General features: G+C 35.6%; 1 protein-coding gene across 1 annotated transcript in view; it reads right to left on the minus strand.

The window, feature by feature from the left end:
* Nucleotides 1-23950, minus strand: part of LOC149285175 (low-density lipoprotein receptor-related protein 1B-like) — a 366729-nt gene that overhangs the window by 107944 nt on the left and 234835 nt on the right. The window contains exons 33-41 of the mRNA XM_089495720.1: nucleotides 22841-22981; nucleotides 19425-19550; nucleotides 19136-19267; nucleotides 11210-11344; nucleotides 10649-10778; nucleotides 8769-8895; nucleotides 8457-8608; nucleotides 8035-8159; nucleotides 3906-4277 (exon numbers count right to left, since the gene is read on the minus strand). Coding sequence (XP_089351846.1) covers nucleotides 3906-4277; nucleotides 8035-8159; nucleotides 8457-8608; nucleotides 8769-8895; nucleotides 10649-10778; nucleotides 11210-11344; nucleotides 19136-19267; nucleotides 19425-19550; nucleotides 22841-22981 — 1440 coding nt within the window. The remainder of the gene's footprint in view (nucleotides 1-3905; nucleotides 4278-8034; nucleotides 8160-8456; nucleotides 8609-8768; nucleotides 8896-10648; nucleotides 10779-11209; nucleotides 11345-19135; nucleotides 19268-19424; nucleotides 19551-22840; nucleotides 22982-23950) is intronic.

The raw sequence follows: 23950 nt of genomic DNA on the forward strand, positions 1-23950 counted from the left end.
AAGAAGTTTTTTTTTGGCTTCCTCATAAAATGTGTGAGATAATGAGATGTTGTTTGTAAGTTTCAAGTCTTTTTTTTTTTGGCAAAGTGAGGAAGTGTCAGATAATGGGATGTTTATGAATTCTAAATCAATGCTCTGGGAGTTGGAAGTATATGACATAATGTTTAGTTATAAATCTGCTTTTAGTGAGCTGGAAACTCGGAATGAAGGACTGATCTGAAGGTATAAATCTTTTAAGTGAACTGGAAAAAAAAAACTATGCCAAGTATAAATCTGGTGCATTGAGCCGAAGAGGAGGATATCTTGTCAGATATGATGTATATTTGATTTTAATGAAGATTCATCTATGTAAGAAGGGTTGAAAAATGTACACTAAACACTCAAAGTGTGCAAGATGAGTGTATTCCGCTCAAAACACATCTCCCATTGCCGGTCTAGCTTGCCAATTCTTCAACTTTTTTTAGAAAACAGTACTGGTTGCTTTTTTGTATCTGTAATTTTTTCCCCAGTTCAACGTGATATACAGAGAATGATTTTCTCTGCTGCTCACAATATGTATTAAAATAAGTGTTCATTCCACTTTACAATCAAAAGGACACTGAGTCTGTAATACCACAGAATTTACAATCACATCTTCTGTCACTGTGCATTTTAATCATGAAGAAGAAAACTGACCTTTTGATCATCTACCAGGAAACCTTGATTCGGGAAAAGCTCCTTCAAAGCTAGAATAAGTCACATTATCTTCCCATGTATCAGACACCAAATTAGATTTTAAGCTCTTCTAGGCAGGGATGTATTAAGGCAACATTACTTCTCCTACAGTTCAATGTTTGCCGAGAGGAACTACTAGACCATGCACAGAAATCAACAAAATTATTTACTTTGGTGCTTTTTGTCCCATTTTTGTACCCTTTAAAGCTATTGTGCTATGAGTGCTACTCGAGTGTTTATTCTTCCTACTGTGTGGTACACTTTGTGTGTTTCATCAATGTTATAAAGTAAATATGACATCATCAGTTTAATAATTTAATTGGTACAGCAAACAGTTGACGTCTTGAGAAGTATAAGAAGAATAAAACAAGTAAGACACTAGCACAACCACAAACTGGCAACACGTAACCAGGGCCGGCCCTACCAATTGCCCCAGGTGGCACTTTTTAAGAGGCGGGACTTTGCCGACCCCAAGCGCCTTTTTTTTTTTTTTTTTAAGCGGAGGAGAGAGGCGCCGAGTGGTTTCACATCCCTTTGTGAGTGAGAACAAGGGCTAGCCCTTCAAGACAGCAATTTGATCAGACAATTCTGACCCACAGAAGCCAAAATTAGATAAGTAATAAGTATTTTTCATTAATTATTATTTTTAAACAACAGTCTACCTTTAATAAATATACTGTAAAAAAGACGGAGATCTATCATAGAATTTGTCGGCAGATAAGAAGCATCTAACCTGCCAGTTTTTCCTCACTTAGAGACTGAAACCTTAGTCCTCCCTTGATCTCCAGTAATTAGATGTGAACTTTGGGGTGGAAGAACTGGGTTCTGGCAGGTCAGACCCCTTCGGCCCCATCTAGTATGCCCGTTTCTCCTGCTGTAAAGACTCAAACCTTAATTGTTCTTTGGTGTCCTCTTTCATACGCCTTTCCCAATACGTGTTTACATTCCCTTCATCAAATGAGAACATGAAACGAATACCAAATAAGAGAAATGAAACAGCCAACCAATTGGGTATGCTTTTTATAGAACTTCATTAAGCTTAAGTGACAAAGTCTGCATTCCCTCTCTCAATTATAAAGCAACAAGCATAGAAAATTACTAAGCAACCGGGAAAAAAACAACACATCAATAAAGGAATCAAAGCAAAGGTAGACATCAAAGCCCACTCAAGCAGAATAAACAAATATAAGATTATCTATTATAGCAAGTAGCGTTTTTAAACAATAAAATTGATAAAATAATCAATTATAATGTTGTTTTAACATATGAACATACCTTACAAGCTTTTTATTTTTTTTATGTTTGGTATCCGTGCAGAAAATGTAAAGTGTGTTTATGATTAAATAAAACAACTTATTATATCTTCAAGCACCATCAATGATAATAATAACTGGGACATTCCTAGGGATGGCTCTTCTGAGCACCCACTTTCCTGGGAGTGTGGTTGAGATCAGGGACAGCTAGAAGATCAGATACATAAGAGGGCAGAAAGAGTAGTGGAGAGTAGTAGAGTGAGTGAAGAGTAGGCAGGGAATGGGAAGAGAGTAGGCAAGGAGCAGGCATGACAAATAATATTTCTCTGTACAGAGATTGAACATTTCAACCTGGAGCTCTGGAGAAGCAATGCTTCACCCGGAGACTCTGGGTGAAATCCACAAACTTCCCAGGCTTGCTAATTAGTGTAAATTATTAATGTTTTTAACTGCTTTAGCATACCTATTTCCAACAGTTTCTTTAGCAAGAGAAACACAGGACTATCCCTTAAACCACCAAGTTTTAACCCAGATGCCAGGAACAAATATCACTGTTTTTTAGTCATTCTCAGTTATTTATTACCCTGCTTCCATCTAGCACCCTGTTTGTAGTTGCAGGATATAATTGTTGCACCGTGAGCAAAACTTCAGCTTCCTCGAGACATTGGCAACATTACATACCCTCTGATGTTTAATATAACATGAATTAAAGGTTCACACAAAGCTGATGCCCCAGGGCTCTGTATTAGTGCCTTTACCCTGGTGCTGGGGCAGTTATGTTTGGCCATTCCCTGCCCAGGTTTCACCCATTCACACCTACTCCCTGTCCAATACCTACCCCTTCAAAGCCTTACTGGGGTTAGCCTTCCCATTTGGGAGAGTAATACTCCCAGGTATGGTAACATGTACCTTTTTTATAAGAAAATCACCCCTGAATGGATATATAAATCCACCTTTGCTTCTCCTTATTGAGGAAATGCAGCATCCACATAATTTTTCCTTCCAAATTATAGATGTGTCTTAAAGCTACTTGATATCACAACCAAGCATGTTTTTGTGTTAATGCGAGCCAGGGGAATTCGAAAGAATATTCACCATTTATACAAATGCTTGCTTTATACCTAGATAAGCCTCTCGGTTTATGTAACTGCCTTATTTTATGAAATCAAGAACTGATGTTCTAAGCACATTTGCTGTATAAACAGGTCCTAGACAAGATGAATCAAATAAAAACACCATTAGCGTCTAAGTCGTTTTGCCTACTTTGTATTTTAGGAATTTACTAGGTATACTGACAATATATATATATATATTTTTTTTTTTTCCCAACCAGCTCTCAGTATCATAACGTTTTTAAAAAAAACTAACATTACCATTTACATACAGGGCTGCCAAATTGGTTATTTTAAACTGAATATCAAATTGCAGACCAAAGGCTGACCTTTGACACGCGATGCACTACTTTATGTATAATTCATACACTTTGAGAATTCATTTCCCTTTACGGAGCTCCTGCATATAAAGTCTACAAGCTTCCTGGTGTTGTTTGTCTGAGTTTGCCCATCATTTATGGAATGCTCAATGATACACTTTTAATAAGGACTGTTTTTCAACTCTAGCAACAGACAAAAGTCATCTTGTTTGTTTTGCGTATTTTTCTACTAGCCATGATGAGGTTATAACTCTTGGGTTGGGATTCAAGTCAAGCAGGCTATGAGTACTCCTAAAGCGCCATGTTTAAATGGTATAAGATGCCAAAGAGGAGAGGCTTAATGGTAGACCAATCACCTCTGCCTATTTTGCAGCTCCACCCACTTTCCAGCCATTTTGTCCCAGTTACGCTTATAACCTTGCTGCTTTGGGGGTCCCTGTTTCCTGAAGGGCACCTGGAATATAGAACTTGTCTTAACTAAACTCAACAAGGGAATATACTCTTACTTTCTACGATGACTTTTCTTCCAGTCCAGTCATCTTCGATCGACTGGATGTTTCCAAAATGAGCGTCGCTGTAGAAGATCCGATTGTTGCCTTTTCCATTGGATTTGTAGTCAAACGCCAAAGATATCACATTTTTAAAATATTCCGGATTTTCATATGGTTGCACAGGCGAGTTTAGATTCGTTTCATCCGAAAGATGAATGCTTTTTAATATGGTTCTCCCCGAGTAGAGCAAGTAGCCATCGTGTTTTAAGCAGGCAACTCCATTCTTTGAAAGATATCCATGCGCGCAAGCACACGTCCTTTGCATATTCCCACGGTATAAGCAGATCTGTTGACATCCACCGTTATTTTTGGCACAAATATTGGTACCTGCAGAGAGATATTATTTTAGCATTTTGTAACTGTCTCAGTCGATTGGCTTAGTTTACGTTACCTCTTTATTAAGTCTCCTAAGGATTTTTTTAGCTGAACGGTTTACATTATATTGATTAATGTTGCTACACGCCACAGAGGAACATTTTGTGCTAAACTATATGTTTTTCTAGGTTAAAAAGAACATTGAGAATCAATAATTCAAAAGAACATTTTGACCATGCTTTCATTCGATTTCGTTGCTTAATGCAGTATCACTACACTCACAAAAAGTTACAGTATAATGTGTGATGATATTTTGGTTATTCTTTGTATTTGGTGAAACTTGAAAATGAATGCATGAATGTATATTTTTATTTACATTAGAATATATGTACTTAGCACTTTACGGTATAAAGGAAAAGGACCATAAGTTGTCATAGAATACAGTAGTCAAACATTATGAACAGAGTACGACAGGCACATTAGGAAAGAAGCTCCCTGTCCTGAAAAGCTTACAATCTAACCAGATAATGTATCTTGTGTTGTTTTAATAGCTCATTAGCTTTCTTTTTACTTTACTGAGAAGATGGTAGATAAATGGAACAGCCTCCTAGCAGAAATGTTACAGAGAGGGATTTTAAACATGCATGGGTAGGCATATGGCTCCTGAATCTAAGACGAGACCAACAACTGATTAAGGTTTAAGTCTTTTTAACAGGAGAAACGGGCCGACTAGACGGGGCCTGATCTACCTGTAAATGTTTGTTTATTTTCTTTTCCCTCTTTTTGTTTCTTCCCTCTTAAATAACTATTTTACTTAAGCCTTTCTATAATAGAATGTTTCTTACCCAGAGACAATGAATGGCTCTAAAGATGGCCCCATTCTCCCAATACCCAACATTCTTTCGTGTTTTGTAATATCACTAGTGACCAGGGCCGGCCCAAGGCAAAATGCCGCCTGGGGCGAATTTTAAAATGCTGCCCCCCCCTTATCTACCCTTCCGGCACTCAGCATTACAAGCCAGCACCGAGACCGAACAGGGAGACTCGCCGCAGGACTGCCAAAAGGTAAGTACAAGAAGGGGGGGGGGGCGGCAGGGGGGGGGGGGAGAGGAAGGGTAGATAAGGGGGGGCGGCAGGGACGGAGGGAGAGGAAGGGTAGATAAGGGGGGGGGCTTTAAAAAAAAAAAAAAAAAGGGCTTGGGGCGGCGAAGTGCCGCCCCTTCAAGAGTGCCGCCTGGAGTGGTTGCCCCACTCGGCTCCATTGTCGGGCCGGCCCTGCTAGTGACAGTAGTGAGCTGAAGAAGCCTACAGTGGGTCACATGAGTGGATAAACCATGGAATTATGAATGATAAGCCTGAGATGATCTTCTTGTAGGTCTTAGACAAGATATCTGTCCATTAGTAACCAGCATATGACACCAGATATGCTCTATGGCAGTAATTAATCATTACTTTGCATAGAGAGGCACGCAGTGATGTCATAGAGACGAAACTTGATTTTTTGTGTTTATTTATGAAGTACTTCTATAAGAGCAATGTATAGATTATTTTCCATACTGCTTTATTTGAAACATTCTCTTCAATGTAAAACTATATAATTATGTGCTTACTGTTTCAAATATGTAAATTCCATGCATTGTCAACTCAATTAATCCTCCACACAGATAAATACAAATCAACTGTGAATTTTCTGTCTCAGTATAAAAATCCATATGGTGCTTTGCCTTTGAACGTGATCAGAAATGTGCAAATGTCTTAGTTAATTGGTATAAAATTTCTCTAATTAACGCTCACTTATTGATGGTGCTTAGTGAAAATTATAAAAAAATTGGGAAACTTTTAAGTAATAAAAAAATCTTCCAAGCCTACTCATTTCATAACTTTTATTATTTTTTTGAGGATATAATTCCTGTTAAACAAGATTTAGCACTAAATTATTTTTTAAAATAAATGTGGAAATAAAAGTACTATTTTTTTTATTTGAAAGCTTGCCCCTTTATTTATGCCACCCCCTGTTATGGAAGCTGAGAGGAAGCACAAAGTTTATAAGACACAAATTAAGCTGAAACTGTTGCCCATATTGGCTTAAGTGTATATAATAAAGGTATAATGAAAATAAAATGGAAAAAAAGAAACGGGTCTGGCACTCATGCTTTCCTTTATTCCATCAAATAATCCATCAGTTGGTGATGAAAAAAATCTTTAATAGCACTGCAATGTAGTACGCTTTTCGCACACAAGGCACTTAATCATAAGCTTTAATAGAAGCTATGGGGTGTGAATTTTGGGTGAAAGGCTCAGATTCTGGTCCTTACAGTCCCTGCGGCACCAGGTAAGGATTGGAAATTCGCACATACCTTCATTGCCGCTCACGTAGCACATAAAAACAGATAGAAATCTGCCGGCAGATTGGCCCTATTCGGCCCCCATCTAGCTCTTTGGTTATTGCTTTAAAGACTCAAACATTAATCAGTCGTTGGTCTCGTCTTCAGGAGCCATATGCCGATCCCATGCATGTTTAAATTCCGCCACATCTGAGTGGATAGGCCAACTACTGCAAAAGTGTAAGCATGTAGCATGCCGTCACATGTATTCATGAAGGTCATTTTTTTCGGCCATGGGCCTTAAAGTGCAAGTGGGTTGGGAATTTTTTTTTAATTATAATCCATCAAATTCATTTGCAGAAGTAATAGTTACAGCAACTGGTGACAGACATTAAAAAGATGTAGCAAGAGTGAAAAAGGTATGACGAGAAACCAGAACACAGATAATTCCATCCTGAAGAACAAAAAAGTATAAATGTTTAAATGACCCGGTTATTATTGCCTATAATAACCTTTATATCATCTATAAATATTGTCTAGTGTTGTATCTGGTGGCTGGAGGTATGATTAAATGATCACACAATAAAGTGTACTCTGAATACACTAATATGTGAATTTGCAGAGATGATTCACACTCCTCCAAGCATGGCAATCAAGGCAAATTCTCTTGTGTTCATCCCTTGACGAACCATCAAATTGGCGCATCTCCTCCAAGATGTTAACCTATTTGCATGCATTGCTTCTGGCAACTATGTCACATTGTTAATAATTTATCAACGCACAGAAGACATTTTTTTAACCTAAGTGGGTTACATTACCTTTTTCCTATCAGTCGACGATTCCCTGCCTACACTAAGTGCGTTATAAGGTCATGCTACTAAGAATCCGTAAACAGAGCAATATTTATCCTAGGTTAATCTATGTGCTTTTTGTATGTGCTTCATCTAAATGTATTTATTGTTGGAAGAGACCTTTATAGGGAAGTTCTTATTCTAGTGTCACTTATTCTTTGTCCTTAAAAGTCTAGCCACTGGAACTATATCAATGTCTTGGTAGAAATCTAGAACAGCATTTCTCAAGCGTGGTCACCATCTACACAATATCCTCGACTATGTAGAGTCCAGGAAAGAAATGTAAATATTCTTCCATGGATTAAATGAAATGTGAAGGTTCCACCACTGACCAGATATGTAACCGCTAGAACCGGGCTGTAGTTGACTAGGTGGCCACCAGAACATAACTGTTGCTGAGTTTGAAGTCCACAGAACATGGCTATGAGTATATTGCCAACCACAAAAAGAACCTCTGAGAACCACTAATCTACAATATTGCTTGGATGTTTTTGGAACAATCACTATTCAAAAAAAGGTCTTGAAGATTATAGCAATGGAAATATTCATACTGAATTGGTGAACATCCTAGAAATTGTGTATAGCATCTCAAACCTTTCTCTCTGGCTCGGTTAAAGACCTTTACATCCTTTAGGTTTATCCCGAGACCCGTCCTCATTGTTACAGCATCTGTGGCATCGTTTTTGTTCCCTCTTCTAATAGAACCATTGGAATGCGCCCTGTCAAAAGACGAGAAGATCACAGATCAACAATCCTTAGATAATTAAAATCAAACAAGTCTTTAAAATGCAACGGACAGCTGGTCTAACAGAAGGCATGGAAACCTACTTGTGCCTATGACATTGATACGATTTAGCTCTGAATATCGAAAGTGCCTTTTTTTTTCTGTGGAAATTACATGGCTTTGTGAGGTCCTTATTGTGACCTTGCTAAGGGATGGCTAATCCTACAAGGGTGAAGCAGCTGGTGCTGAAATAACATTTTGAGACTCAAATACTTATGGAAAAATAAATTACCTGTCAGACCAGTAAATGTAAGCCCCGAAGACCACAACCGAAAACATATCCACATTGCTTCCTGACAGCACAATCTCACGATTCCGTCCACTTTCAAGGTCAATTCTTTCTATCTTGTCTGTGCGGGCATCACACCAGTATAATTTATTTTCCTAAAGATCAATTTCAAAGTAAACTTTAGCAAGCTCTGCTCTTTGTAAGAGAACTTTATTAAGACAACAATGAAAATCTAAAGGGAAGGGGCTTGTTGCTGTAACACAACATAGAAGTTAATGCTTTCTAAATACATCGTCGAAAAATGCATAAACTGACCTCATAGTCCACGGAGATTCCATTCGGCCAGGCAATCCCGGTGGTTACCAGCATAGTCTTTTCCGATCCGTCTAAGCGGGCTCTGCTTATGCAGGGAGTCTGACCCCACTCTGTCCAGAAGAGGTACCTAAGATTCATATAATTAAAAGTGTTATTTTTTTATGTGCATGATGCTTGTGTTATACTATTCTAATTACACAGGGGGGCTCTCGGAGTTTGACCCTGAGTCTCAAAGTTTTTGCCCCAGTCTCAGACTCCCAGGGTGGAGGAGCATATTATCAGGATCACTCAGTCTGGAGCTGGCTCCTTCCTATTCTACGCTGCTGTAATCATATATAATACCCCCAATTGGTGCTTTTGTTATTAGTATGTTATGGTCGATATCCCTGCTTGAATGCAGGTGACAAGCCAAGGTTTCCATGAGGACCGGTATTACAGTTTATTTGGTTAGCACATTTAGCGAGTCACTGCGTTGAATCTTCATGATGGGCTATTAAAGGGTTACTATTTCAGGAGCCTCAGGGTCAGCTTGGTAAGAAAGTCCCCAGGTATTGTTATACAGGAAGGGAAAGGCTAGAACTAAAAGGGTTAACTGATATGTTATGTTTTGAGATGAGTTAAGAACAGCACAGTGCTGATCACATTCTCAGTAGGTTCAATAGCATTGTGTCCCAGTCACTCTCATTTATTAACCCCTTAACGACAAAGCCTGTACATGTACGGGCTCAAAATGCATTGTTTTCAATGGGTTTAGGGAACGCCCATTGTCCTTAAGGGGTTAAAACCTTTAGCTGTCATTATAGAAGAAGCCGAGTCGCAGCGAATAACGGGATCAACAGAAAAAAAAAATGCCCTTAGATTTGGCTATCGAGATTAGACACCATTCTCTTCGGCGGCATCGGGCTATGGTCGGTGGTATAATTAGAGATTCTGTCACTTTGCGGAGGAAATTGGAAAGTACAGGAAATGAATAAAAAGGTGAAATGTCTTAAGAAAGGGAACAATACAAACAAGCCTTTTTCATTCTATGACTCCTATGGCTGATTTAAGTAATAAAGTTTGCAAAAGCGCCCCTGCCGATGCCATTATTGTATTGAACATCGCTTTTTCATTTCTATAATAATTAATCATTTATTATGGAAGTTTGAATATTTCTGTTAAAAAACAGACATGTGAAATTATTTATTGCAATATCACAAGGGAAGAAGAAAACACGGTTTAATAAAGAATTTCATCGCGTCCATCCCCTTATTATTTTTATGAAAATAATATTTACAAGCTCACAAAGTCAGGCAGTACAATATATTGAACATTAGTATTATTTATACAGCCAGACTCCTCTTTAATGTGCTAATAGTGATAAGAAATGTTGATGGGAGTCCCCTTTTATTTATACCAATGACAGCATTTCTCCTTCCATTAGTAAATAGAATACTCGCCTATAGAACTAGCTAATTACCTCTATACCTTGTGGTTTAAAACCTTTTTACCCAATGTAATAGTGTCTGCCTTTAACCCCTTAAGTATAATGGGTTGTCATTAAACTCATTAAAACAATGCATTGCGAGCCCGTGCATGTACAGGCTTTGTCATGAAGGGGTTAAATTTGAGGTTGTTACACTGTACATACACACTGTGGTAGGTGCTACATAATTCATTGACACTATACAAGACATAAAATACAATATATAACCCAAGGTCAAAACCTATCTATATAAATTAGGACTGAGATCCACTTTCAGAAATATCAGGGGGAAACTTGGTATTGTTTTTTTTACATTGGCAGTTTTCGATGTCAAAAGTTTATTAATAGAACAAAACCTCAGACAAACAGTAATAATAATAATAATAATAATAACAATAATAATAATAATAGTTACCCTTTTTCAGGATGTACAGCAACAGCTCTAGGTTGGTCGATATCACCAGATATTACAACATATCTGAATGAACCATTAAGTCTTGCCACTTCAATCAGATTGAAACCATGATCTGCCCAATAAATGTTACCTGCGTGTAATAAAATTATGATTATAGATATAGGGCATATATATATATTTCACATGGAAAACTAGACAATTGCTTAATATTCTTGTTGTGACCCCCAAAATAAGGTGAGAGTCCTATTAAAAACTAGATTAATTAATAGTGATTTTTTTAATTAAATTTACATTTAATTTCATAAATAAAGTCAAGAATGACAACCTTCCTACGAGAATAGGCCAGAGGCACCTTAAAAAAAAGTCTTGTTAAAGCCACACCTTCTAGCCTCACCTCTAACCACTCCTCCTAAAACAAAAATGTCCATATATGGTAATTTGGAATTTTGCACACTATGCATTATGTATGCACAAAAATAAACAAACAAATATATAAAACACAGTAATGTTCAGTTCAAATGGTTTACAGTCACAAATAAATACTATACACGAGGCACTTACCGGCAATCCAGTCAATTGCTATTCCTTCAACTCTTGCCAGACCATTCGTAATAATATCTTCCTTCCAGGTCTGGTCTCGTCTAGACCGGCTGATTTTGTTAAAGCCCATATCAGTCCAATAGATTGTGTCGTTCCCTTTAAATAAAATAAATAATTTAAAGATGCAACTAGCATGTTATCAAAACCCGATCAAGTATGGCCTCAATATGGTATTTTAGTTTGTTCCAGTAGATCAGAACTTGGTGACCATTTTCATTCATATGCAGAAACAAATATTTCCCTAATTCATTGACCATTCCAAGGGCAGGTAACACATATATACCGTATATATATAATATATATATAATAAAAAACATAACTGTCATTGTAATTAAGGAAGGACTTCTGTGGCCTGCTATATAGCAGAAAGAGATTAAAGGCCATGTTCCGTAGCTTCAAAGATGATTCCAGATAAAAAGCTTTACTGATGTAATATAAAAATATTTCCCTAAGTGACTTAGCCAAGTTCACAGAAAACTATTCCCATTCAAAGCATGATCCTTCATACCAAATGTGGCATTTTTATGTCTAGAGCAGTTTTTCCGAAGCTGTTTACCAGTAAATATTTTTTTTTTAAATATTTTAGCCGAAAAATATTTTTTAACTTTATTTTTGCACTTTTAAGAAAAAAAATAGTTCTACCATTGAAAATGTATTGAAACAGAAGTTTGTATGTTTAATTTTTCTAATTATATTTAGAAACTAAACATTTGTAAAATTGCATTGAATCGTCTTGTTATTATTGAGTTAAATTGTGACATGTTTACAGTACCGAAAAACGCATACATGCCCTCGCGTTTTTTTTTTCTCCAAGAGTTAATGCCGAAACATTATGAAGTGTCATTAATTAGAAAGACGATTTGCTCTGTCGGCACAGTCATTATCATGCAGTGGATCTAGGTCAGAACCACCTCATTCATCCTCATAACAGATGATCTGGCTGTATGCGCATGTTATACCATTTCTCCGAGACTCTGTGTGGTTTCTGAATATCCAAGCAGGACTTGGGTCATGGGAAACCACATTAACAATAAACCATAATACCAGCTTTAAAAGGTGAAGGACATTGGGAAATTAATATAAAAAAACATATTTATATACAGTATGTATGTCAATAATTAGTGACACTAATGTTTCTTTTTTTGCACCTAAATGAATGTATTATATTTAAATTTTAGATATTTTTTTGTCAGTAGGTGCAAATGTAGAAACTTCCCTGGGTGAGCTACTTGAAGCTCTCCTTCTGGAATGTAGGGATAGGGCTAGCCCCAAATAGGTTTTAGTGGGTGGGGAGTAGGAGGGAAGTGGGCAGGAAGTGGGTGTGTATAAATGTCATTCCTCTTCTCGGAGAAAGAAGAAACTGACTCAGAGAAGCAGGACTTCGCCCAGAGACTCCAGGTCAAACCAGGAGTTCCCAGGTATGACCACATGACTTTCAGAGCTTGAAAAATATAACTAATTAAGAAAGAAAAAAACTTTAAACAAACATATCAATAATACATAAAAACAGATGGTTTCTCATGCTGGATTTATGGTTTTCGACATGGCCGTTTCTTTTTAACCACAAAATATAAAAGCAACTTTCAAACCCTAGTACTGCATATTATCATTTCTTTTTTAAATATTGTATTTATTCATAAATTAAACTGTTAAATATTTAATTATTTAATGATGGAAATTAGCTGTTTAATTGTAAGCCTACTGCTCTATAATTTTTTTTAATAGATTTTATTTGCATGACACCAAATAGACTTTCGATTATCTAATGCGGACACGAAACAGATTTCGGTTTATTTATTACTTTTACATGGATGATCAAATGCTGCATTATTTACACTCATTGTTCTTTCTAATGAGAATGTTCTCTCTGCATAGTAAGTGTTTAATTGCATATTCTGTGAAGAGTTAACGATTTCATGTGTCAAACCAGAAATGGGGACCATGTCCAACCATAGAAATATTTTTTGCATTTTTTTAAGAGAAACATAGAATTTTCTCGTGTAGGAATCATTCAGACCATCAAGTCGGACCATTTTCCTTCTGCTGTAAAAATAATATTTCATTGATGTCTGAAAGCCCGAGGCAGTCTCCTAGTAATACTTGTTTAACCTTCAGAAGGGAGAGAAATCCGAGTGCAGTGAAGTAAGCTTCGTTATGTATTCCTGTTGATTGATATGTGTGGATATTGGGACAACATGGAGCAGCTTAAATCGCGAAGGCTGAAATGCTATTCCTCCTGAAACACACTTTACTGAAGGCTGCTTTATGTACTACAGAGATCCATGATGTCATTTAATCCTGATAACGCTCTACTGGATTATCAATCTTATCTTTGCGCGCATGCATTTAGGTTTTATAAAGGATCGACATATTATAGTCCTTGCTTTTTGTCTTTAAGGCACCAATCATATTATTATTAGAAAGAGTATCATTATCTGGGAAATGCCGAGACGGAACTTCTGTGAATGTCGGATTCCCTTGAAATCCAGTTTATCTTCCTAGAGGGTTCAACAGGGCGATATGTATTATGTTGTTTTTATCGCTATCGTTCTAAACATATGTTGTGTAGCACAGTATACCGATGCTCCTCAGCATTTCAGTTGTTTAAACTTCCTTTATACATTTATTGGTACGTTCATATATGGGGCCAACGACACCTTATGCCTTGCAATGTAGTAAAGCTGCATGTCAGCGATAATATGTGTTAAATTGCATACGATGGCTGGAGTGTCCCTTTAAACTGACCTCATTGTCCTCATCTTTATGGTTAATGGGCATAGCTATCCTGGCTTTACTTATCATTTCCTAAACTAGTCAAGAGTTCTTACATTAATCCACCATAGAGCTTAAACAAAAGTAGCAGACATCTGATCCGTCCAAGGAAAAAGCTTTTTCAGTTATTATTATTATTGTTATTGTTATTATTATTTATATATAAATACATTTGTATATATAATATATATAGATATATAGATATTTATGTATTATTTTTATATAAATATATATTTTTTCATAACTAATTTCATAATAATTATGTCGAAGCAGAACAAAACATGTCTTTAACTAATAAGCTTCCTATACACATATACATATTGTCTCAGTATTGTTACATTTTAAAATCAATTAGTAATTGGGTCTGAAACAGATATTCTCTGATTCTACATGTGTCCAAAAATGATATAAAAAACCCAAACAAACATATAACATTGTCCATCTAATTCTAGAATTTGAATAAGTTAATTTCTCAAATACATGCCAAGAATAGCAGGTCAAATGTATTTGTGGAATATGAGGCGTATGGACGATCTCCAGATACAAAATTACGAAAGTATAGCTAAAAAAACCCCAACTGAATATGAACACAAAATATTACCGGAATATTTTGGGCTACAGTGGAGGCATTCATCTAATAGAAAATAAATGTTATTCTAATGACATGTCGACTGCAGCTGAGACAGATTAATATTTTTATGGACTTGAAATAAAGCTAGCTGAAAGGTAGTTTGGGTTCTGCTCAAAACGACATGCCCCAATTCAGCTGAAAAAAAATGTATACTGTGTATTTGCATTATAATATTTTTTTTTTTCTTGGAATAAAATAAAAAAAATAAAAATAAATAGCGGCTGTACTATGAACTAGAAAAAATAAGTTTTCCACTTGATTTTTTGGGCACTTTTCTTTACCTAAATAAACATGAAAGGCATTACAATGTCTTGCAGTCAGGGCACTAGATGGGTAGGGGTGCAAACTAAGCACAGGCGCAAGCTGTGTAGGATTAGGCTTCCCCACCTCTGCACCAAACCCGGACTTTTGGCCATCTGGGGGAAATGCCCGATGGACCACTGGCCCATAGTGCCCAATACCTAAATGTGGATCCAAGCTGCGTGACTATGAAATATAACGCTGTGCATACCCAACTTGGGGCAGCACTATGTAATTTTGTATAGTTTTTATTAGTTTCTTTTAAAATAATATTTTCTCATGTTTGACTTGGACCCATTATAATGGCAGCAGTTGTAAAAAGTCTCTGTCTCTGACATAGATCATGACAAACAAATCAGCAACATTTGTAACGCCGGTGACTTTCTTTCTACGCACAGGCACCTTTTGCATGTTAACCTGTAAATGACTTCACTTGTCTGTAAGATTCTTATTACAGCGCCGCGAAATGTCAAATCCACTACAAGATTCTGACGCTATGTAAAGAAAACATTCTCCTGATAAGTTTAAATGTTAGAACAAGAGGCCATAATCTAAAACTAGAGGGTCAGAAGCCTAGATCTAACATAAGGAGGGTAGTAATTGGAACAGCCTCCCAGCAGAACTGGTTGACGCTAATACAGTGAGGGAATTTAAACATGTATGGGGTAGGCATATGGCTCCTATCAAGCCACTGATAAAGACCCCTAGGGATAAAAACGTTGCCACTGCATGTGTGTGGACATTAAAATAACTCACAATTTGAGGTGCTGAGCCTTCATTTGTCTAAGTGCCAGGATACGACATCATATCCCTGTGCTCTTAGGTCACCAGGGAAATACACTATGGGGGGTTGTATTGAATTCTGCAACATAACTGGGCAGGTTTCAAGGGAGGACCAGACACTAAAATCTACTATACATAAGGAAATCCAATCGCCCAACGGAATAATCAGTCCCCAGGCAACTAGCCCAGGGGCCTCTTGTATTTGCCTCCCTAGAGAAGAATACACCATTGGCTCGAGGGTAACAGACAACGTACATGGGCCAATTGCCTCTTATTGGCTGCCATATTCTAGGTCTCTTTCTTTCTAGCATTAGTTTTCCATATAGAGTTGACAATGGGAAAGGTATCCATAAATGTAAAACTTTTAAGATGTGCATATCTTAAGAATGTCAAATAACCTGAATAATTATTCATTATCGTAATTCAACAATAATCACTAAATTTACTAAGGGAGACAATAACTGACTGTTTCTAATGAATGAAGGAGGTCGAACAAGTTGATAACAAATTTCATTAAATGCAAGGGGCGTTTAGTGGAGGTCAAAAAATGTTTTGTCGAAAGATGATGAAATGTCACTAGGCTACAATCTTCTAACGCAATTCATTTTTACAAGAACAAAAAAATCAGATTTAAAAAAAATAATCCAGCGGTTCTGACAATTTCATTGGTGGTATTTATTTAACGGGTAGAACGTTACGTGTCAATTAGTTAAATTCTTAAGAATACAAATTGTTACTTTCTTACAGAATCCAGCATTCTAAATATACTTTTCTTCCTCTGCCAGGAATGTTTAAGCAGTAACACCACTTGTGATTAGCTAAATCTGCATATTTAGTAGTGGAAATGCAATTGGGCAATGATTAGGATAATATGATAATGGCTATCCATATTTCTCGGCGCACATTTTTATTCTAATCATAAGTCTATTTAAACATTTTTCAATATCTCTAAATTTAGATGCTTTGAGAGAGGGTTTTTTTTTTCTTCTTCACCTCATTTCACAAAATGAATGATTTTATATGGCTGCAGTCAGCAAGTCCAAAGAAAAAAATTATATACAGGTTGAAAATGATGTACTATTAAAAATGTCGACAGAATAGTAATTACAGACGTCAATTTGAGAGCCGGTTAGGCTGTAATGATTGTGAAACAATTTAACACTGAAATTTGGGGAAATCGTTTTTTTTTTCTTCAAAATCATAAGAAATAGAGACGCAAGCATTCTTTATTATTTTACTGCTCTGTGAATAAATTATAGCACACTTGGTAGGTACGGCTTAGGCTACCTTGTGGCCAATGGTGGCAAGTAAAGGTGACCCTCACCCCATGACCCCTGCCTCCTGTAACTAACACACAAGCACATTAACATACACTTACCTTACCTGTCATATTATATTACATGACCCCATGGTGTTCCCGACTCTGTAATCATAGAGTTTGGGCCAGCCCTGGGGGCAATTGCCCCACAAGTGAGGTTGCCCCTGGCTGTGCTTACTTTATCAGACTGATAACATTACCAAAAACCCATGAGAGTAACCATTTATAAAGAACAAAACCTGATTTTCTTTTTAAGGCAGCAAAAAAGAGAAAAAAGAGGAGACTAGATGGGCCAAAGGCTCTCTAAAAACAGATTTTTTTAAAGAAATGTATAATTAGCTATTATATTACCATGGCCAGAAGCCCCAAAAAATACAGGTTTTAAGGAATGGGGTGTTTTAATATGTGTTTCTATTCTAAAGTGATAATACGTGCTATGAACATGTACAATTAACAAACTGATACAGAATTTAAAGGGTCCACAAATGGAATTTACAATTATAATATATTTTGTTAACATATATATGATTATTACATTGTTAACATATACACATGTTGATAGAGAAGCTGATGAGATAACAAATAACTTAATGTTTTATTCACATTTAGCAGTTTTTTTTATCTTAATTTCTATAAAATGATTCAAATATATTCAACAAATTGATGCGGACTCATGAAGGTCTGGAAGATGGAAGAATGTTCTCCATAAGGGCCAGAAGTAAATTAAAGGTTGTCCTTTCTTAAAATATCTGTTAGCCTGCAAGGCATCATCTTTATCTATTCTTTGGTTACTTGACTCTTAAGGAAACACTTTCTGTAATTCATTTCTGTTATCTTAAAAAAACAACATTACACACTCTACATGAAGGCTTGTACAATGACATGGTGGGAGCACCAGCAGGATTTTAAAGTATATTTTAAGGCCAGGAATTAAATCAGAAATATTAAATTAAAATATATAAAAAATTGTTTTTTTTCCACAATCTAGATATTTCATGTTATTTTAGTTGAGTTTGATGTATTTGCTTTAACTTAACAAATTCTGTCTTAACCGACGGAGAAAAAGTAGTTGACTAGAGATGTGAACAAATAGGGATTTTCATTGGAATTATTTATCAGGTTCTGCCATCAAGACTCTACTAACTCAAAGGGGAGGAATAATTATGCAGATCCTAAGAAAAGAAAAATAAGATTGCTTTCACCCGTGCTATACACATAAGGTTGACTTGAATCCATACATATAGAAATATAGACTTCGACAGCAGATTCGGATTTAAAGACTCAAACCTTAATCAGCCATTGGTCTCATCTTAGATTCAGGAGCCAAAAATCTATCCTATGCATGTTTAATACCCTCACTGTATTACCCTCTACCACTTCTGCTATCTACCTGTCAGTAGAGTACAAACTTTATTATATTATCTATTATTTGTTTTATTTTGTCAACACTGGCTTTATGAAAAAAAAAAAAAACAGTCAAAGGACAATCAGTCAATTACACAAGTACATTTTTTTTTTAAATTATAGTTAAATAGCAGGTTGAAAAGTTGCAAAGTTACAATATAGTACAGATAACCGCAAATTCCTGAATCAGCACTTATCAATTAAAAGCCAAATAATCTGCATATTCTCCAAAGACCTTGAAGATCTAGGAATGTGGCCAAATATGATATCAAATCATTTTCTTAAAAGCTTTTTTTTTTTTACCTAGACTTGTTGCGGTAACATCAGAAAAATCCAAAGACAAAAAAAGTTATTTCAGATAATAATTATACGAGGGAAAAAATAATTTATCCAAATACTCGGATTAGAGAAAGGAATTCTATTTATACCTACAACACAGAAAAAGCATTCTTCTGCAGCTCTGGAGCTGCACCTTCTCCTTAAGGTAAGCGTTTATTTTTTTGGTTAATTTAATGCATGTTAAAATACTTATAAAGTACTTTATTATGCATTAATTTTTAGGGTACTGTCTGGTAGACTAGAGCGACCCTTTGAAGAGAAGGAGTAATCTTGCAGGTCTTGAGAACAAGGAGTTATGGTGCACTTGTATTCCCCATTCATGCACAGATACCCAACATACCTGCATGAAAATCTATCCCGACAGCAAATGATGTCCCGGAAATGGGCATGAGGGCATCCATTCTGTCACTTGGGTCCAGGGGAATCCCTCTGATACCTTCATGGACCGAGTACATTAGGAACGACTCTATACCTGAAAACATTATCAATGAGTAACATGTTATACTCAGCATCACATAAAAATAAGCTTGGCTCTGCAGTTATTTTTCCAAACCAATATAAAATAAATCTATAAACCGAAGAAATTGTGTTCCACAGTGAAAAAAAAATACACAGAGAATGTATTGTACCTTGACAGGACATTCGGTTTTTCTTAAGGTTATAGCCAACAGTGCACATGCAGGTTCGAGTCGTTTCAGAGGTCGGCAAACATAATTGGGAACAACCGCCATTGTTTATCTGACATGGATTGCTTCCTGTTGAAAAAAATGGAAACAATGTAAATGAATTTCAATTGAATATTGAGCAATGTTTGCGAAAGGTTAAGAAGGTTGACTTATTAATATCTAAGTGACAATTCCTTAGCGATGTTGCCCAGTTTTACACAAGTATGAAAATTAAGCATAAACATAAAATGATTGTGGAACCTTTTTCATAAACCAAGTTCCAGTTCCACAAAATTATGTGTTTTTCATGAGTATAAGTTTTTAAATTTGAATTCTTGAGTCTAAACAGACCTTTTTGGAATGGATTACCCTACAGATCACCGAAGGATGCCAATATATATATATTAGGAAATGGGCTCATGTTTAGAAGTGATGTAGCAGTGTAAAGGATTAGAATGTGGGGAAAGGGTCAAATTTAATTTTATTCAACTATATTATCAGCTCTTCCCGAACAAACACTAAGCCTTAGACTAACGCTGATCACTTGAGCCGTAGACGATAGTCTCTGGTTTCCTCCTTCCAGCCTTGGCTGTCATGCTGCTGTATTTTATTTACATTTTAATTACACATGACCTAACTCGAGATCTTGTATTTTTTTTCCGGGAGATTGATTGTGTGATATTTATCAGTCTTCTCGGTCGTCCAGTTAAATTTCCCTCTGAACGGCGCACGTAACTAAGGTCTTCTTGACTAACGAGATGCCTCACAATCCTCTTGCGATCTGTGTCAAATTGACAAATGAAGTTGCTTAATTGTACTTAGGAATCCAAAAGAGGTATCAACGTATGCACTTTAAACACCACTAAACTGTCCATTTTTCATACTAATGGAGCTTTTAAGGTACCTGCAGTGATACTGTTAATGGAATTGTCTTTTATATTGATGATTTCACCAATATATTCTTTAGGCGGAGATAGCAATATCTTCATAGTTAACTTTACCCGCGTTCTACTAAGAATATATCTGTGGTCATTAATCCAAAATTTGCATTTTATAAAGCACTCATTTTATATCTTGGTCCATGTGATGTCTAAAGAAACCCTACTATTAACATGTCATGAAATTATATATATATATATATATATATATATATATATATATATATATATATATATATATATATATATATATATATATAAAGCTTAGACATGTTACAGAATATTATGGAGATTGTTTCCATATGATCCTTTATTTTTATTTATTTTTTTAATTTGGAAAATTATGGTTAATTTGGATTTATTTTTGTAAATAATATTTTTGATGAATAGTATATTGCAATTTTCTTTTAACAAAATAACTGCAATACAGCGTGGCCATATGACACATTTTTCAAGGTGTTTGTAGCAATTAAGCCCAGATTCCAGCCCTCTTCGTAAAAAAAAAAAAAATCTTCACAGGTGACGGTGAGGATAAGGTCAATGCTGGTGGACAAACCTTTGTCAGGACTGATGGGAATTAAATGCACAAAAATATTCATAAGATATGTGCTTTGAAATATTGTGTTTTTTCAGAACTTGGTGAATTGCTTGCATTTTTATCTGGAACTGGTGGTGAGTTTGTCAGAAGCGTGAACAATGAATACAAACTCTAACCTTGCAAAGTTGCATCCCTTCTTATAATAGTAGCTTCTATAGTTATATTTTTTCTTTAAAGCTTGGTGTACATCAGAGCCGGACTGAGCACCGGTCAGGCAGTCCTGGCACTTTAAGGCCAGCGACCACCTGACAATGTAGAGGCAGCTGGATATATGCGGTTCAGAAAAAAAACCCAGAAATGGCACTGAAACAGTGCTTTTAATTGTAACAGAATTTCAATCAGATCTAATCACCTCAGGTCCAAAATACCTAAAAAAATTATATAAAATTGTTTTTTTTTTTACAGAGGACCAAATATCGTATTCTAAGAGTGGAGAAAACCAGCGATTGACCAATTCATTCTATTTATTTCCCTTTTCATAAACATTTCTTAAACCCTTAACAACAAATCCTGTATTTGTATGGGCTCACAATGCATTGTCATTATTGGGTTTAAGGCCAACCCGTTGTCCTTCAGGGGTTAAAGTATTCTGTTAATATTTGGCTCAGTAGCAGCATATTTTTTTTCTTTTTAATTGCTCTTTATTGGCTTTTTTTTAGAAATACATTGGTAATGGGTATAGCTGTCCAGTTGGAGATAAGGAACTCATAGTTTTATCTTATTACCCCAGTCACCGGATATATATACTACAGAAAGGTACAAGTTTAATTGGAGCTGGGTTCCTGTCAATGATCGGAGTATTCTGTGGATGACACACTGATAGGTAATTTGTCTGCCACTTGATGCTGTCAGACCGGCCCGACGTCAAAATAAGCAACAAAATCTTATTTTTTTTCATCTGTTCCCAGAATATATTTTTAATTCATCTATACATCATACGCGCATCTGTATTCACTTATTAAAATGTTTTTTTCTTTGTTCAAGTGTTACAGTGTTTCTAACTTTTGTTATCCAAGTGCATTTGTAGAAAAACACTATGATAAAGATTTGGAAGTTTTATCTAGAAAACTGATATAGACTAAGAAGGAGTGAGACAGAAGTCAATGAATATCCTTTAAAAATTATTTTGTAACTAAAAAAAATGCAACAATTTAAAAAAGAGTTGAAAAACGTGGTAGGGTTTAATTATATAATAATTATTATAATATAATATAATTTAAAAAATCCCTTTTTGGATTGCTCATATAAAGCATGTTGGGATACGGATCCAGTGGTACAGCATTTATTGTACTTGTGTAGGACAAGAAGATTAGATGCCAAATCTCTCAGTACACCTGAAAAAAGAAATTGATCTATATTTAAAAGCCATGAGTATATTGGCAGTCCATAAATCATTGAAATTGCTATGTTCCAGGCAAGCGGCATTGTTCATTTGATCTGGATACATTTGGACCGATAACAGCGCTTAAGATATTGGAAAACGGAAATGACACCTAGTGCCAGCCCCGGCTCTCTAGGAACATTTATTCATTGAACTGTTATATACTTTGTCGTGTTTAAAGAAGAGATGAACGGAAGGAAAAAATATGAAAAAAACGATTTTTAACGATTTGTGGTTATATATATATAATCTTGTTCCTTTTTTTGGAAATACCAAGATGCATTTTTAAAGTACCATTATGGGGCGATTTATGACGCATGTCGGAAGTTTTTAACTACTTAGCAAGCAAATGCCGAGGCTTGTTAGTAGAACATTCCCATACATAGTTTTAATCTTCAGCAACAATGTTATTATAATAATATTAAATAAATGAATAATAAAATAGAATAGGGAGGTACGATACCTTGTTGAGATTCTTTATCATATAGCTTCATGTGTACAATTCCTGGTGTTTTGTTTCTCATAATGGAGACATTTCTTCCATCTCGTTTGTTGCAGGTCCCGATTTGGCCAAGATTCTGATCAGCCCACCAAAGTCTGTTATCTGAAAAATATTAAAGTATCATATATATAAATATATTAAAGTATCACTATATATATATATAAATGATTACTTGTAGCACAGAGTTTCTGCTCTAATCAGATCCAGTTTAAAGGATAGTGTGACTTTTCCTTGAGTTGGTTATTAAATCAGTAAGTAAATGTGTGCGTTTGATTTATTCTCTTGTGCTCAAGTAAAAAATAGCCTCTCCCGGTGGCAAATAGGCTGTCTTTAGGTTTTAATTGCCCAAGTCAGGTATCGGAGCCATCGAGTTTATCATTGTTAGTGGCCAATATTCCATGGCCTAACACTGTAGCCAAATAAATAGGACAGTACAGTAGCCATCAATTTTGTTGATGCTATGAATATATTCTCTTTGACATATCTATTTTATTTAGGGAAAGAAAAAGAAATTCTTCCAACATGTCACAAAGGGCAAACATACAATTTTTTATACCAGTTTAGTAACCAAGAAGAGATAAATGCAGTTTTAAAAAAACATGACCATTCTCCAAATGTTATTGCCTTAAAAAAAAAAAAAAAAAAAAAAAATATATATATATATATAAACAGTATATATTGTACTTTTAGTTAGTTATATTACTTACCATATGCATTATTACTTATATGTATATAGTTATACATACATTTCCATAAGAATAACGTTTCATTTTGTTTTGAGACTGCTAATTATTTCAGTATATTATTGTTTGGCCCTTTTTATTGGAATGAAAATGTATAGTTTTGAGCAGAAAAATGAAGTCTGCAAATAACTACAGCTGAGTTATTGTTTTAATTAATTACACAATCTGTTGCCATAAAATAATATAAAGAATAATTGAATAATGTTTGAAATTGTCTTTAAATGAAGATAAACATCCCTTGTTGCTGATTGAAACTCTGACTAAAGTATTCTTGAGACTCCTTGGGAGCCCTAAAACATTTAAGAAGCGATTTGTACTATGACGTCTG

The sequence above is a fragment of the Sceloporus occidentalis genome, unplaced genomic scaffold (genome assembly GCF_023333645.1).
Source record: "Sceloporus occidentalis isolate IW3139 unplaced genomic scaffold, rSceOcc1.0.p SCAF_83, whole genome shotgun sequence".
Lineage (NCBI taxonomy): Eukaryota > Metazoa > Chordata > Lepidosauria > Squamata > Phrynosomatidae > Sceloporus > Sceloporus occidentalis.